Source organism: Ascaphus truei, chromosome 4 (assembly GCF_040206685.1).
Source record: "Ascaphus truei isolate aAscTru1 chromosome 4, aAscTru1.hap1, whole genome shotgun sequence".
In the NCBI taxonomy this organism is placed as follows: domain Eukaryota; kingdom Metazoa; phylum Chordata; class Amphibia; order Anura; family Ascaphidae; genus Ascaphus; species Ascaphus truei.
The window spans coordinates 352621791-352639048 of NC_134486.1; the positions used below are offsets into that span (position 1 = coordinate 352621791).

At 46.9% G+C, this 17258-nt stretch overlaps 1 protein-coding gene across 1 annotated transcript in view; it reads left to right on the top strand.

Annotated features, from left to right (window-relative positions):
- TPO (thyroid peroxidase) overlaps nucleotides 1-17258 on the top strand; it is a 103049-nt gene that overhangs the window by 36572 nt on the left and 49219 nt on the right. The window contains exons 4-7 of the mRNA XM_075595052.1: nucleotides 170-302; nucleotides 9453-9582; nucleotides 15956-16162; nucleotides 16669-17181. Of these exons, the coding sequence (XP_075451167.1) occupies nucleotides 170-302; nucleotides 9453-9582; nucleotides 15956-16162; nucleotides 16669-17181 (983 nt within the window). The remainder of the gene's footprint in view (nucleotides 1-169; nucleotides 303-9452; nucleotides 9583-15955; nucleotides 16163-16668; nucleotides 17182-17258) is intronic.

Sequence of the window (17258 nt, forward strand, 5' to 3'; positions counted from 1 at the left end):
GTTAGTGTTCCAAATGAAACACATCCAATCTAATACTTAAATAAATTGCACATTTAAGAATCAATGATAAAGGGAATTAAGAGGAGCTTTAAGCTTAGTGACGCAGAATCATTAAAACCTCTATGTTTGATATGTCTGAGCATAATATTTTACTATGTTCATATTACAGGATCTTTATCATCTGAAGTAATCAGCATAATTGCTAATGTGTCTGGGTGTGTTCCGTACAACAGCTCACCATTATGTTCAAACAATTGCTTGACTTTGAAATATAGACTTATTACAGGTGCCTGCAACAACAGGTAACACTATTTCATTATTTAATTATACATGGTTTGTGAAATATTGCTGCTTTTGTCAAACAGAGATTAAAAAAAGACTGTGGAAAATTAACTTCCTTCAAAACTATGGTCTTTGACAGAAAAGGGTATGTTTTTCTAAATTATTTATATACAACACAATTAATAAATTAGTGATATTAGTTTACAGTATATGCTCAGAATGCTGTGAGTTGGAAGAATGTTGAACAACATTTATACAAAATGTCCACTTTTTCCACGTGCACTTGAAAAGTATTTAAGCAAAACTTAACAGTTAAGTGCAGCATTCCTAGAATGCTGTAAGACTGCAATTCTTTATGTAGCCCTGCTTCCTATTGGACACAGGCCACTACCATATGCTGTGTAACCTGTAGGCTCACAGGGCCTAAGCCTCTGCCACGGAGAGCCTGGGGTGCTCACAATACTTATGACTTGGTGCAGCGCTTCCACCTGCGACAGCTTCCGCCCTAGGGGAAGTGGGTCTTCGCAGGAACTTATGCACATGAACACACACACAGCAATATACCTTAACCAATATACGTTTACTTGCAGCAACCAACAGCTTAAATAACAGGTGTCCCTCCCTAGAGGAGACACTACTACCAGCGTCCGCTGAACGCTCACTCTCCCTTTCCCTTCACCGGGTGATCCCACCCCGTGTCCAGTTCCCGTGCGGAATAAATTCCCCCCACCCCCAAGTGAGTCAGTGGATGTATAAGTGTGTGACTGCGCAGCCACCGTGTCCTGGAGTGAAAATGGTACCGTTGGTGCACTTGGAGTTTACCTGCCGGGCACTCCTGTACCCGGTTCTGCAACTATCTTCACAAAGGATCGGCGTGGGCGTAGATGACGTCACCCGAGAGTATCCGGGGCGATCCCACCCAGACACGCTGCGGCTTAGTGGCGGGGCCTGGTCCCAGGCCTCCTGCTTATAAAGAACTGTCCTGATAGCGATCGTATTCACAGAAGGGTTTCCGGAACCTAACTATGGCCAGTCCCTAGCTCCGCTGCACTCTACTGGGGTTACTGTGGTTCCCAGGTTATGGAGGAGTACGGCATCGCCTGGTTTAATGTCTCTGTGTTTAACTTTATGATCGTATCGCCGTTTATTCCCGGCGTTCAGTTTTTCGGTAGATTTCTCAGCCTGCATATAGGCCCGTTGCAGATTCTCTAGCAACCGCTGTACATATCGGAAATGAGTAGTATTATGCACCCCATCAGTGGAGACTCTCAACCGTATATCCACCGGCAGTCGTGCTTCTCGCCCAAACATGAGGAAGTATGGGGAGAATCCCGTGGAGTCATGTCGTGTGGAATTGTAGGCATGCACCACGTGTCGACTCCATTCAGTCTTTTCGACCCCCGTTAATGTGTCTAGCATGTCCAGCAACGTACGGTTGAACCGTTCTGGCAATGCATCCCCTTCGAGATGTTAGGGGGTAGTTCGGGACTTAGCGATGTGCAAGATTTTCAGCAGTTCTTTTATTAAGTTGCTTTCAAAGTCTCTTCCTTGATCGGAATGAAGTCGTTGCGGAAGCCCGTAATGCATAAAGTACTTTTTCCAGAGCACCTTGGCCACCGTAATGGCTTTTTGATCTTTTGTCGGGAAGGCCTGGGCGTAGCGGGTGTAATGATCCGTGATGACCAGCACATTGCCTATGCCGCGGCTGTCCGGTTCAATGCATAGGAAGTCTATACACACTAAGTCCATAGGCCTGGTGCTTTTTAAGTGGCCCATTGGGGCGGCCCGGGTGGGCAATGTCTTCCGCTGAATACACCACACACACCGTCGACAGTGATGCTCTACTGCTTCTCTCATTTTGGGCCAGAAAAATCGATCTCTCACTAGGCCGAAAGTTTTGTCAACCCCCAAATGACCATGTTCATCGTGTAGAGCCCTCAGTACCAAGTACTGTAGTCTTTTGGGCAGTACTAGTTGTCTCCTATTCGGGTGGTTATGATACTCTACCACTTTGTACAGTAGATTGTCTCGTAGTTCGATCTTGTCGGCTTCCCGCATTAGTATACCTCCTACATAAGCCCGGAGCCTGTCTGAGGAGGGCCGGGCGATTTTGCCAGATAGCATAGCGGATGGCCCCCGCGACCAGATCTTGCTCTTGGTAGCGTACCATATATTTCCAGGCAATAATCTTGTCGGAAGTAACGTGCATGCCACTGGGGTCCCGATAAGCCTCCGGGATAGCGTTGGATGCACATCCTAGAGAGTCAGCCACCCTTAATTCGGAGAATGCCACTTGATCATTGACTATGGCAGCGGTACAACATAGCGCTCTTATTCCGGGTCCCGGAATTTCTTCCCATTGGTCTTCATCGGGGGTAGTGGCCAGCCCATGTCGCCTAGACAGGGCGTTAGCTCCAATGTTCAAGGGGCCGGGCTTATATTTCAAAGTGAAATTGTAATTGAACAGGGCAGCCAACCAGCGATGGCTGGCCGCGTCGAGTTTGGCTGAGGTTATAATGTAGGTAAGTGGATTGTTGTCGGTCCGCACCTCGAACGACACACCGTACACGTAATCACGAAGCTTGTCGACAATGGCCCACTTGAGGGCCAAGAACTCCAGTTTGTGCACGGGGTAGTTTTGTTCACTGACGGTAAGGCTGCGGCTGATATAAGCTACTGGCCGTAGTCCCTCTGGGTATTTTTGATGTAAAACCGCCCCTAGTCCACTCAGGCTAGCATCCACATGTAATATATATGGTTGTTCGGGGTTTGCATAGGCCAACACGGGGGGCCGCGGTTAAACTCTGTTTTAGATCCTTGAAGGCTTGTTCACACTCTGTCGTCCATTTGTCCCCGAAGGGTTGTCGGGCAGGCGTAGCCTTCCGGCCGGTGTCTTCCGGATATATTTTGAGGAGGGCGTTGAGGGCTTTGGCCCGTCGAGAATACCCCTCCACGAACCTGCGATAGTATCCGCAGAACCCCAGGAACGATCGCAACTCCCCCACGTTGTCAGGTCGGGGCCAATTTACGATGGCTTCTTTTTTGGCTGGGTCTGTGGCGATTCCCTCAGCGGACACTATATGTCCCACATAAGTCACCGACGTCCGGCAGAACCGGCATTTATCTAAGGAGAGCTTGAGTCCTTCTTGAGCTAATCGGTCAAGTACCTTCAGGAGTCGAGCCTCGTGTTCCTCCAGGGTCTTCCCGAAGACTATGATGTCATCCAAATACACGAGGCATTCTCGGGGGTTCAGGTCCCCTAAAGTTTTCTCCATTAGCTGCTGGAAGGTAGCGTGGGCACCACATATTCCTTGGGGCATACGGGTGAATTGGTAGAACCCCAATGGGCAAATGAACGCCGTTTTCTCTTGGTCTTCATGACTCATAGGCACCTGGTAGTACCCGGACCGGAGGTCCAGTACACTGAACCATTTGCATCCATGTAGAGCGTCCAAGATTTCTTCTATGCGGGGAAGATTGTACTGGTCTGATACGGTTCGATTATTGAGGGTCCTGTAGTCTACCGTCCCATTCTTCTTTCGCACTACCACTATGGGCGAGGCATAAGGGCTTTGGAATTCTGTGACGATTCCGGCTTCTTCCATCTCACGGAGGGCCACTCGTACATCTTCTACGTCCCTAGGAGCGAGCCGACGGGAACGTTCCCTGAAGGGCTTGGTATCAGTCATCCGAATGGTGTGTTGGGCATGTCGGCAACACCCCACATCCATCTTGCCGGTAGAGAATACTGGTCGTCTCTCTTCCAGCTGTACTCACAACCGCTCCTTCCAAGTGTCCGACAGCCCGGACGAGCCAAAGTCGAAGTCTAACGGCGATCCGGGATCTTCCACTCGGGCAGCTTTTACTTGTACGGCCTCATCCACCGAGCTGACGGGGTAAATCCTCCATATCCCCTGTCCCGCGTCGATGGCCATGGAGAATGGCGAAAGATTTTGTACCATCACATAAATTCGCCGGGGAATGGCGGTCGGCCAATCCCGAAATTCCGGTACTTGCCGATATCCTCGGCGGACATCTTCTTCTGGCGTGCTTTCTAGAGAAAAGAGCCGCTCCTCGCCTACTCGTTCAGCATATGCACACCAGGCGGGGACCCTCTGCGTTTCTCCCGGTAAGAGCCGAGTAAGACCTGCCAGGCCGCAGAACAGCAGTCCGTGGTCCTCAGCGGGGGCCGGAGGGGAATCTGGATCCACTTGGATAAGTTGTAGCTGTAAACTGGACATGGGCAGTTTGTTAGTTTCATGTAGATAGGCCCGGATGACGGCTTGCACAATGTCCGCATTCGTAACTAGTATTATTGGATACTTAGGTATTTCTTTGGGTTCTGGACACACCAAGGCGTCCACCTTCATGGGATGAGACTTCCCCGTGTTAAGCTGTTGTATCTCCAGATCCACGGTCACTATGCCATCAATGGGGTAGTCGTCATTGCTCAGCCCTCTTACTTTGATATGCCCTGCCGACTTCAGAGCACGCTTCTGGAGGTGTCGATCATAGAACCGCGATATATGATGGTTACTTGAGATCCCGTGTCCAGCAGGGCAGAGGAGTAGATACCGTCTACTAGTACCCGGATCAGCGCTACTGGCCCCACGTGGTTACTCTCCTCCTCGGGGTCATCGCCACTTTGGGTGGAAACAGGGGCTTCGGGGCTGGTCTCGTATACACCGCATATCATGGCCTGGGGCGTGAATTTCTTGGGTGACGGACTCCGGTGGCGTGACTCTCCCATCCGACAATCGTAGGAGATATGCCCCTTTTTCCCGCATTTATAGCAGGACATATCTCGGGGTGTGGTACGGCGGTCATACGGAGGCGAGGTTCGACCGGCGTATTTCGGCCTCTCCGTGCCGGATTTGTCCGGCGGTTCCTACTTCTTCTCAGCACTCCCTTTGGGTTTAGTGACGCTGGCTGCTTTATACTTCTGTGGAGAGTGCAGCAGGAGATGCGTTTCGTGCTCATTAACTTGCTGTAACAGTTTGATAAACGAGGGGGGAGGTCCTCGAGTGAGGTTATCGCGAATCATGTTTGCAATAGGGTGAGTAGGACTGGACCCCCGTAGGTATTGTTTGTGGAGGTATTCATCCATCTGGGAGGCGGTCAAATATTTATGATGCAGCAGGGGTCCCAGGGAGATTTGCACGCGGTGGATATAGGCAGACAAATCTTCTCCCTCCTTTTGGTTAATGGCATAGTACTTAGCCCACAAGGCCCCATCATCCTCGGTCGCGCTATAGGCCTCGACGAGAAACTCGATCATCATACGAGCGGTCAGGTCGGGATACTGCTCTCGGTGGATGCTGATCAAAGTGGATGCCGGGGGTCTCAAGCACTCAATGAGCCGTTGGCGTTTCACTACATCGGTACAAGACCATTCTTCCATTACTCCCCTAGTATGTTCCTTCCAAAGATCTATCCCATCATCTCCCGTGGGCACAGGTAGAGTCCCCGAGAAGGCCTTTCATTTCCGGTATCTTTGAGAATGTGTGGCTAGGGTAAGTGCTTCTACTAACGGCGGTAAGCTTGAGGGAGTGGTTAACTGGTCTATCTTGTCATTGAGTTTCTGCAGCATATCACTACGCACCCCCGCTTCTTCGGATGCGCTAGACCCGGGATAGCTACAGTCTGATGGGCAGCTACCCGCCTCGCTCGCGGGGTAATGAGCAAAGGGGAGGGTAGGGTCATCGTCACCTAGTTCCCCCACAGGGGGTTCCCGAAGGGGATAGACCAAGGGGCTGCCACCGGACGGAGTGTTTGGAAGCGGCAGATATTGAGGGGCGGCTGGCTCGAGGACTACTAGACCTCGCCGACAGTCTACCAGCAAGGTGTTCCACTTAGCATCTTGATCTATGAGTACGTCTACCAGGCAGGCTTTGGCAAAACCTGGTAGTTGCCGTAGGGCCGTTTGCAATGTCTCTAAGGGTAGGGCCATGGGTACTCGGGTCACAGCCACTGCGCGGCGGGTGGGTGTGCGCATTTGTCATGCCCAGTTGCGTATTCCCTGATCCGAGGGAAGGGCCATGGCGGTATTTTTTGGCTTGGGGGGGCACCCCAGGTCTAAGATCTCAGCAGCGCCTCCAAATGTAGCCCTGCTTCCTATCGGACACAGGCCACTACCATATGCTGTATAACCTGTAGGCTCACAGGGCCTAAGCCTCTGCCACGGAGAGCCTGGGATGCTCACAATACTTATGACTTGGTGCCGCGCCTTCACCTGCGACAGCTTCCGCCCTAGGGGAAGTGGGTCTTCGCAGGAACTTATGTACATGAACACACACACTGTGATATACCTTAACCAATATACGTTTACTTGCAGCAACCAACAGCTTAAATAACAGGTGTCCCTCCCTAGAGGAGACACTACTACCAGCGTCCGCTGAACGCTCACTCTTTCTTTCCCTTCACCAGGTGATCCCATCCCGTGTCCAGTTCCCGTGCGGAATAAGTTCCCCCCACCCCCAAGTGAGTCAGTGGATTTATAAGTGTGTGACTGCGCAGCCACCGTGTCCCGGAGTGAAAATGGTACCGTTGGTGCACTTGGAGTTTACCTGCCGGGCACTCCTGTACCCGGTTCTGCAACTATCTTCACAAAGGATCGGCGTGGGCGCAGATGACGTCACCCGAGAGTATCCGGGGCGATCTCACCCAAACACGCTGCGGCTTAGTGGCGGGGCCTGGTCCCTGGCCTCCCGCTTATACTGTCCTGTCCTGAACTGTCCTGATAGCGATCGTATTCACAGAAGGGGATCCGGAACCTAACTATGGCCATTCCCTAACTCCGCTGCACTCTACTGGGGCTCAGGGCCTAACTGGGTCTGGGGCCTGCGGCCTAGGTAAGGGCGGCCTGCCTCCCTACACCGGAGCTCCTTCTCCTTCCTCCGCCAGCTAGCTCGGACTCCTCGTGCGCCCCATCACTTCCTCCCGATTCTCGTACCTGTTTGGTTCGGCCGTGTCACCGGGGGACCGCGGGGGCTGCTGGGACCCGTAGTCCCCTAACTCCCCTCCTCCCCGAGCTCTCCTCCTTCGCGGGCTTTTTGACCTGCTCTGCGCATGCGCAACCTCTTGCCGGACTAGGTCGGCGCCGGCGCCACCCTTAAACATGGCGGCTCCCTTAACGCGGAACCTCCATTATTGGAGCGTTCCCTGGGTGCGACATAACCCACCCCACACAACAATTGGGGAAGAAACGGGGTCCCGGCTACATTTACAAAAAATGTTACCAATAATATAGCAGCATAAGAGAGAAATAATGAAAATGTTTCATATTCCGTCTATCAGTCATATCATAATGTTATGGATTTCAATGTTGAACTTGAATATTGGCTTATTGACAACTGGTCAAAGTACCAGTATCCAAGAGTAGTTGTGTATAGGCGCACAGCAAACAGGGAACAGGTCATGTGGCAAATGAAAAATGTTTATTAATGCTGCATTAAAAAAAACGGTGGAGGATATAATACTTCTGCAGTATTGTACCCTCCACCGTTTTTTTTAATGCAGCATTAATAAACATTTTTCATTTGCCACATGACCTGTTCCCTGTTCCCTGTTCCCTGTTTGCTGTGCGCCTATACACAACTACTCTTGGATATCTTTGGACTCTGGATGAGGCTGCACGCTTGTGGACACTAAGGGGAAACAGTGAGTACTCAATCTTTTTTCTATGGGCCATCCCAAGGAGGAGGAAAAGTTATAATACTTTCACCCTCAGGGAATTATTTAGTCAATCTATGTTAGGACCGAGTACTACACTTTTAACACATATATCACAATATCTGTCTACCTCTATATGGACAAATGAGGGGACCAAGCATTTGAGCTCCTACATACCTATTTATATCAAAGTACCAGTATACCTGTATATACTCTTAAAACCATAATTGTATACATTCACAACTCATTCTGCACATGCATATACCCATCCTGGCTTTATCTTCTGTTAGCCAGAGAAGGAGGATAGAGAAGTGCTAAGTATGTGGGGAGTGGGTGGTGTTGTTTCTGTGTTAGCATATTTTTGGCTAATCATCAGTTAATCATGTACTGTAGCAAACATATTTGTCGCCAGGCAAGGTCAGCTTAGCGACAAAGTTGCCCTGCAAATTTCCTACAGATATGTTTGACTATGCCTTTGTTCATTAACTTGTTTATCTTCATCAAAATAGCATAATTCTGCATTAAAACATTAGTTCATCACATTATTCAGTGTCTCTCTTGTGGAGGTCTTACAGTTCAAAATCCAACATGAAGTTTACATGCATTCAATGAGATGTTAAAAGTTTAAAATGCATCAAAGGGAATAGAACTAAAGACACCCACAAGGCTCTGTCTTTGGTCCTCTGCTTTTTTCACTGTACACCTCTTCTCTTGGTGAACTAATACAGTATTTTGGCTTTAAGTATCATCTTTATGCTGATGACACCCACATTTATCTCTCCTCCCCTGACCTCTCCCCCATTCTCCTGTCTGATGTCTCCAACTGTCTCTCTGCAATCTTCTTCTTGATGCCACTCTCCTTGATCCTTCCACTGCCACCGCTACACTAACACTATCCTTCCCCGTCAATAACACCACAATAACACCGCAGTCTAGGGGTTATCTTTGACTCTGATTTCTCTTTCATTCCTCACAGTCTTGCCATCTCCTCATCCAAATTATCACAAAGATATGCCCTTTTCTCACACATGATTCAACTAAAATCCTAATCCACTAACACATCATGTGCCGCCTCGTTTATTGCAACCTTCTCTTACTTGGTATTCCCCTTTTCTACCTTTCGCAGCTCCAATCCATCCAAAATACTGCTGCTATACTCATCCACCTTACTCACCTACTGTTCAACTATGCATATCCCTACAGTGGCTCTAGAATATAATTTAAAACCCTAGTAATAACTTACAAAGGTATCAACGACACTGCCTCCCCCCTTACATCTCAGCCCTCACTCACATATACATACCCACTATGTTCCGCCCACAACATACAGTATGCCTTTCCTTCCACCTTACTTCCTCCTCTCACTCTCACCTGCAAGATTTCTCCCGTGCTGTCCCCTCTCTCTGGAATTCCCTACCACATACAATCAGACTCTTCCCCAGCTTTCAGATGTTTTCAATATTGATTAAACGCATACAGTAATATTTTTTATATCTTAGAAAGCATCCAAGCTGGGGTGCTTCAAATACTCCTTTGGCTCGATGGCTTCCTCCCCAGTATGAAGATGGAATTAGTGAGCCCAAGGGATGGAATCCAAGTTTATTATACAACAGTTTTCATCTCCCACTGGTAGGAAGATTTAAAGATTATGTCATTTATGATGCTGTAAATAACATGTAAGGTCTGTTACATACATACACACATATATACTGTGTGTATATCTATATATATATCAGAAAAAACGAAAAATTGAAGTAGCGCCTCTAATATAGCCTGACTAAAGTAAATTCTAAAAGAACCAGTAGCTAATCATGGAAATGTTTAGTGGGGCGGCTAGATATTGTCTAATACACTATGATAAGACAATGAATTAATACAATATATAATGCAATACTCAACAATTGATCCCTAAAAAATATAAATGTAAAAATCTAAATTTATTTATAAAAAATGAAAAAAATATTTTGTACCAAAAATTGAAAAGTAAAAATTAAAAAAAGAAAAAACCTTCAATAAACAAAGTCCTGTTGCAATGGCAGTATTACCAGGTTCTTGCAGCCCGCTTCAAAGGGATCACCAGTCCCTAATCATATCTAGAAAAAAGGAAAGAAAAAGAAACAGGCGCACACCTAGTGCATTACCATAATAAAATTGTATTAAAGGAACATAAAATCTGTAAAATGCCCACTCACAAAAGTACAGCAATCAATAGCATGTATGAGATAGGCTCTCATGTGCCAACAGCTCGATCAACAGCGTCCGGCTCAGGTTAGTGGCGTCGTCACGTGACCCGGTTTTTGCTACACGAAGGAGGGTCACGTGACGACGCCACTAACCTGAGCCGGACGCTGATGATCGAGCTGTTGGCACATGAGAGCCTATCTCATACATGCTATTGATTGCTGTACTTTTGTGACTGGGCATTTTACAGATTTTATGTTCCTTTAATACAATTTTATTATGGTAATGCACTAGGTGTGCACCTGTTTCTTCTTCTTTCCTTTTTATATATATATATATATATATAAGGGAAAGGGGAGAGTGGGTGAGGGGAGAGTGGGTGAGGGTAGGGGAGGGGAGAGTGGGTGAGGGGAGAGTGGGCGAGGGGAGAGTGGGTGAGGGGAGAGTGGGTGAGGGGAGAGTGGGTGAGGGGAGGGGAGAGTGGGCAGCAGGGGGCATATGTATTGTCATAATTTATGTATATATGCTTATACCCCCCCCCCATCCGGTCATCCGTTCCCCCGCTGGCTCGGCGGCCGGCTGCCCCCCCTGCTTGGTTCCCTGATGGCTCGGACCTCTCCTACCCCCCCCCCCCCGTTCCCCGATGGCTCGGCTGCTTCCCACCGCGCCGGCCGCTTGGTCTCCCGATGCATCATCCGGCCGACGGAGGCGCGTGCAGGCGGCGGCAGGAAGCGCCATGTGTGGTCCTGACCTGAGGCGGGAGGTTGCGCGCCTGAAATAGGTGAGTTAGGGGTGCCATCATTTATTGATTATTGTGCGCTCCCCCGGCCGGCTGCTCCCCCGCTTGTTCCTGGGCGGTTGAGGCGGGACACGGTGGCAGGGGTGTGAGGCGGCACGCCTGCGGAGGGGTGTGAGGCGGCAGGGGTGTGAAGCATCAGGGGTGTGAGATGTGAGGCAGCAGGGGTGTGAGGCGGCAGGCCTGCGGGAGGGGTGTGAGGCGGCAGGCCTGCAAGAGGGGTGTGAGGCGGCAGGCCTGCGGGAGGGGTGTGAGGCGGCAGGCCTGCGGGAGGGGTGTGAGGCAGCAGGGGTGTGAGGTGGCATTTTGTACTGACTTACCTGGGCGGGAGGTGGCGGCTGGTACACATCGTGTGGTAGGCCATCTTGGAGAGGAGCATGCGGTGTGTTTGTGTGTAAGAGTGGGTTAAACTGTTAGACCCCACCTGCCAATGAGAGCCGTTTTGACTGAGCAATCTGATTGGCCAGAGGCTGAGTGACAGACCGACAGACCAATCAGATTGCCCAAAGGGACAGTGCGACAGTGCACATACAACGTTTTCAAAAATATATAGTAGATTATATATATATATATATATATATATATATATATATATATATATATATTCACATACACACACACACACACAGTGCGAGCGCCCTCCATCCACTGCAAGCTCCAGCAGAGCTAGAGACAGTCCCCAAAGTGAAACACATCATGCATACTACCGCCCAATAGACTGTAGACTTAGGTAGGGAGTATGTAAAACAGGATCTTCTTTATTCATATCCACTGCAGATATTAATACAGTGAATACATTTATTCTGTGTCAGATTCCAGCTTCTGGATGATACCTAGGCCAGCTATCAGACTTGAGGCCTGGTGTTTCTCATCAGCCCCTTGAGAGGCTAAATCCCAATCCCAATCTCAATCCCAAGATACTCAGACTCACTATATTTTAGAGCTGCCTCTTCCAAGGTGCAGAAGGAGAGGGCACCAGGTCTACACCTAGGATTATGTAATCACAGACCAAGTCCCTCCTCCACTCCTGCCACTCAAGGAAGCTGCATGAGGAGGGGTAAACCCAAAATGGGGGCCTGACAGCCTGCAGCTACCAGGACATGTGACATGGGGGGGTGGGGGGGACAAACTTATAGCCAGACCAGCCAGGGATGATACATATACATAAAGGTGTGTGTGTGTGTGTGTGTGTGTGTGTGTGTGTGTGTGTGTGTGTGTGTGTGTGTGTGTGTGTGTGTGTGTGTGTGTGTGTGTGTGTGTGTGTGTGTGTGTGTGTGTGTGTGTGTGTGTGTGTGTGTGTTTTTCTACAATGTGTTCTTTTTTTACTTTACTTTCTTTCTCTGTAGCTCTGTCTGCCAAAATTGCAGATTTTCTGCTCTAACGTTCACTTTTTCTTGACTACTGTGATCTTTATCCTTCAGAGCTGTGGGTCCTCTCCTCCACTTACACACTCATTTTCATTCCATGGCTCATTAAATTTTGAAGTTTAGAATTTCTAGTAGTTCCCCCACTCTGCACCTATGTCTACGCCATGACTCATTCCCCTTTAAAGTTTAGAATTCCTAAAACAGTACAGTACTTCCAAAAGAAAAAGTGGATTCTCTACAGTCTGTAAAAAGGGACCTGGAACCTCAAAAAAATGTGTAAAAGGGTATTTTGTTTAAAATATCGTTTCATGAAAACCTCAAATTTGTATAAAATTTATGCAGAACAATTGCGCTAAATTCATCTTTGATGCATTGATTTTTAAGCCTTAACAATCATCATTGATGCAACCCTGTATTCTGGTAAATAAAACCTCACATTTGGGGTATCATGCAGTAAGCGGCGAAAAAATGCATTCGCCATTTTAGGAATTCGCCATGTTTTTGGCGAGTTAAACTGTCTGTATGCTGTAAGGGGCGAATCCCTGGCGAATGAATTAGCCACCACCATTTGATGAAATGGCGTGTAACCGGTGGTGGGACGGCTGCCTGGCGAGAAACTGCCGAGAAGCCGTCCCCTGGCGAGTTGTGTTTGCAGCAGAGAGAGATCCGCTGCTCTCTCAGCGCAAACAGCAGCACAATAAAAATTATTTTTAAAACAACTTTTATTCATAGTGTACATGTGCAGGGGGTCTCCGGAGCTGAACCGCATTGGTTTCAGGTCGGGGGACCCCCTGCTCCCTGAGATACAGCCCCCTTTATGAGGTGCCGGTATCCCTCTGCATTTAAAGGTCCCAATCACGTGACCGCGGCATGTAAACAAAGCAGAGGGATACCGGCACCCCCTAAAGGGGCCTGTATCTCGGGGAGCAGGGGGTCCCCGGACCTAAAACAAAAACATTTCTGCTCCGGAGACCCTCTGCACATCTACACTATGAGTAAAACACACATATCAATAAAGACTCGTTCCTTAGCTTACAGGGTATCTGCTACGGTAACGAAGCAGCATGAATATTTATTTAATAATACTGTACAGTGAGCAGGGGGTCCCCCGAGCTGAACCGCATCACTTTGTGGACCAGGGACCCCCTGCTTCCCGAGTTGCAGGCCCCGGTATGTGTGATCGGATGGGCAGTATCGCCGCCATGTTTATAGCGTCCCATAGGCTACGTGCCCGCAACAAACATGGCATCCACACTGTAACCGATGCCCCAAACCGGGGCCTGTAACTCGGGAAGCAGGGGGTCTCTGAGCCACAAATAAATGCGGTTCAGCTCAGGGGGCCCCCTGCTCCCGCACAATATTATTAAAATACATTAATGTTGTTTCATTACCATAGCAGTAGCCGCTAAGGTAATGAAGGGGTTAACGCATAATAAAGACAAAAGAAACAGCGCAAAAAACCTCATAGTGTAGTATGTAAAAAAATTATATTATTATAACAGGTGAGTATTGCACGTACATCAAATAAAATAATTACTGGCAGTATATGTATATGGACATGTTACCAATCAACCATGGATGGGTTAAGGTGGTCATCAGGTGGATTTTCTTCTCCTTTCACTTCTCCTTTATTGCTCTCTGCATGGATCAAAACTGCCGTGGTGTATGGCATTAGCTGTAACATCGTGGTTACAGCAGCCCGGTTGGATTCGTCTATCCCACGGCTGTTGCTGCAGAGAAGCAAGCTCTCACTCCCTGGCTTTCGGCGTGTGACGTCTACTTCCGGCGCGCGTCAATGACGTCATCCGGTGGTGCCAACAATTTCACAGTATCGGCCGGTCAGGGAAGCAGCGGGAGGGAACTGAGATGAACAAGAAGTGTATACAGGATAAAATAGCACAGCGGGTAGTACTGTGAATGCGTCCTCTCATCCAACGCGTTTCGTACTTTGAATGTACTTCGTCAGGGATATCGGAGGTGTCTAGAGGTGCGCTTCTTATACCAAACCCTTTCTTGTGATTGGCTGTTTAGTTTGAGTCCAGCCTCTCAACAAGTGGAGGGAAAATTAAAGGGATATACCCTCTATACATTGAAAACCTTTTAAAAAACTTTATTAAACAAATAAAGAAAATTGTACTAACCTCATCAATAAGAAGGCTCTGTCGCCAGCATCATCCTTGGGGTCCGTTGCCAAAATAATAAATAGCCAATACATCTCTATTACATTAACATACCAAGGAACCCCTTAATCACCTTTTCGGGTACTAACCTGAAAGGTAATTAAGGGGTGAAGCCACCCTGCAATGGCAACACCACTTATGCATAACATCCTCAATGAATTAAAAAGCAATTTCCTACACAAATCTCATGTAATCATTCAATCTGAAGCCTCAAATGCCACTTAAAACATTGCATTTACAGTGTATACATGTAGCATAACATGTAAACTACATGTACATGCTGCAAATCAATATTAACAATACAGTAATCCAACTCAAATAGCCTGACATCACAAGAAGTATATTATGTCAGCAAATAAAGTCACCATCAATGAATAAACACACATGAATTACATCCCTAAACAATTAAAATACCATCCATACCAATTACACAATTAACTATAGCTATCGTAACAGAGAACAAGTTCAAAACATACAAAAAAGGACACCAACATTTACAATATACTAAAGCAAGACTCTCCATAACCTACAGTACAGCATAAAGCCCAAAACCTACCTCTCCCTGTCACACTCTGCCTGCATGCTCCCTGCCTGCAGCACTTATCCTTATCCTGCCTGCAGCACTTCTCCAGCTCCTATTTGCTCCCTGGAGTCAGGTGGGACACTGCTAAGGCTCATGGGACTTGAAATCCTTTCCAAGAGCCCTCCCTGATTGGCTAGTATTCGTGCGCTTTTCCACTGCCATTGCACAACATAGAAGGGCCGCCTCCGCTACTCTGCGCATGCGCGAACTTCCCTAAGATGGCGGCTCTCTCCACAATTACCGGAGCCCCCGGCGACACGATCTCCCTCTCGGCGCACACCTGCAACCTCCCGCTGCATGCCCCCTCCCTCGGAGCTCCCGACGCGTGCACGCGCATCCGCACGCCCCCGCAACCGGCCGCAACTCTCCCGACCGAACAGAGGTAACTACATACAAAGGGGCACAACCTCAGAGGGGGAACCTGGCTACATCGATAATAAATTACAATGTATTTTACTTATTGGCTTTGCTCAATGATATGATCCCGGTTTTAAATGTGGAAATACATGTCCCCTGTGACAGGTATACCTTGGTAAACATAAGAATCAAAGGGGTTAATGTTATTTCTACCATAGGGTTCTGTAAAAGTAGATATTACAGAAGCCTATGATAGAAATATTTGAAAGCGATCACGATACAGTAATTAATATATTATTAATGGTCGCCTTAGTTCCTGAATCTCGATTCTGGGTAAAATATCGCAACTGGTAAATTATTACTGCAATGTTGATGTATACCATCTTAAAATTGCAGTAATAAGATGCAGTCTTTTAAACAGAGTTTGATGTCTCTGTCCCTACAGTAAATACTTTCACCAACTAGCAAAATGTTTATGTATCCGAATAACAATTGGTATGGATAGTTGCATATAATTAAAACTATTTTCTTTTTCCAGGTTCGAGAGGTTACTAAAAAAATTATTCATGCAACCAATGACGATTTTAAAGAAGATGATTTATATTCACACATAATAATTGAATGGGGACAATACATGGACCATGATATTGCTTTCACACCACAAAGTATTAGTAGAGTTTCATTCATGTGGGGAGCAGATTGTAAGTCTACCTGTGAGAATCACTATCCATGTTATCCTATAAAGGTATGTAAATATAGATATATTTTAATATTGATTTTGGAATATCACTTCAATGTTTTATAATATAAAACATTGATTCTAAAATATTTACTAATGGTAATCAATAGAAGGCATTATGCAATATGTTGAAGAGAAATAAATATTAGATAATACTTCTATTGGCTGCATACTTCCATTCTAAATCACATCAAAATAGAGGAGGGAAGATACACTTAAATTAATGTGTTCATTCATCTGTTAAAATTAATTGGCTAATATATTCATCCTATATTTACAATGAAATTGTGTGTGTGTGTGTGTGTGAGTATATATATGGGACTGGAGAGATCCCCCCGCTGTGTTAATCTGATGGGCCATTAAGAATCCCACAGAAATGTTGAGGCATTTACTGTGAGACTGTCCCAGAATTTCCCAGGTAAGTGTTCTAATACCTGTATCTGTAAGCTCCTTTCTTTTTGTACAGTAATTACATGTCAGAATAATAATTTATAATATTTTTTGCTGCACAGGTATCTGCAAATGACACTTTATCCCAAGGTGGCTGCATACCATTTTTTCGTTCATCTGCTGCATGTGGCACTGGCAAGCAAGGTGTACTATTTGGAAATCTCTCAGCTGCAAACCCAAGAGAGCAAATAAATGGTTTGACATCATTTATTGATGCATCAACAGTCTATGGTAATACGGCAGCATTACAGCACAAATTGAAAAATCTTTCCAGCGATGAAGGCCTTCTGCAAGTAAATTTGAAATATTCTGATCACGGAAAAGAATACATGCCTTTTGTAGCTGATGCCCCATCCCCTTGTATACAAGATCCTGCTTCTACTAATGCCGAAAGAATTGAATGTTTCCTTGCAGGTGAAAGCAGGTCTAATGAAGTCATCTCCCTAGCAGCTATTCACACATTATGGTTGAGAGAACATAATCGCTTAGCCAAAGCTCTGAAAAAGCTAAATTCTCACTGGAGTTCAGAAACTACTTACCAGGAAGCCCGGAAAATTGTTGGTGCCTTTCATCAGGTTAGTAGACATGTTCATAAATTCCTTTACAGAGTACTTATTTTATTTCAAATTTATATTTGCATTGGTTTCAGTAG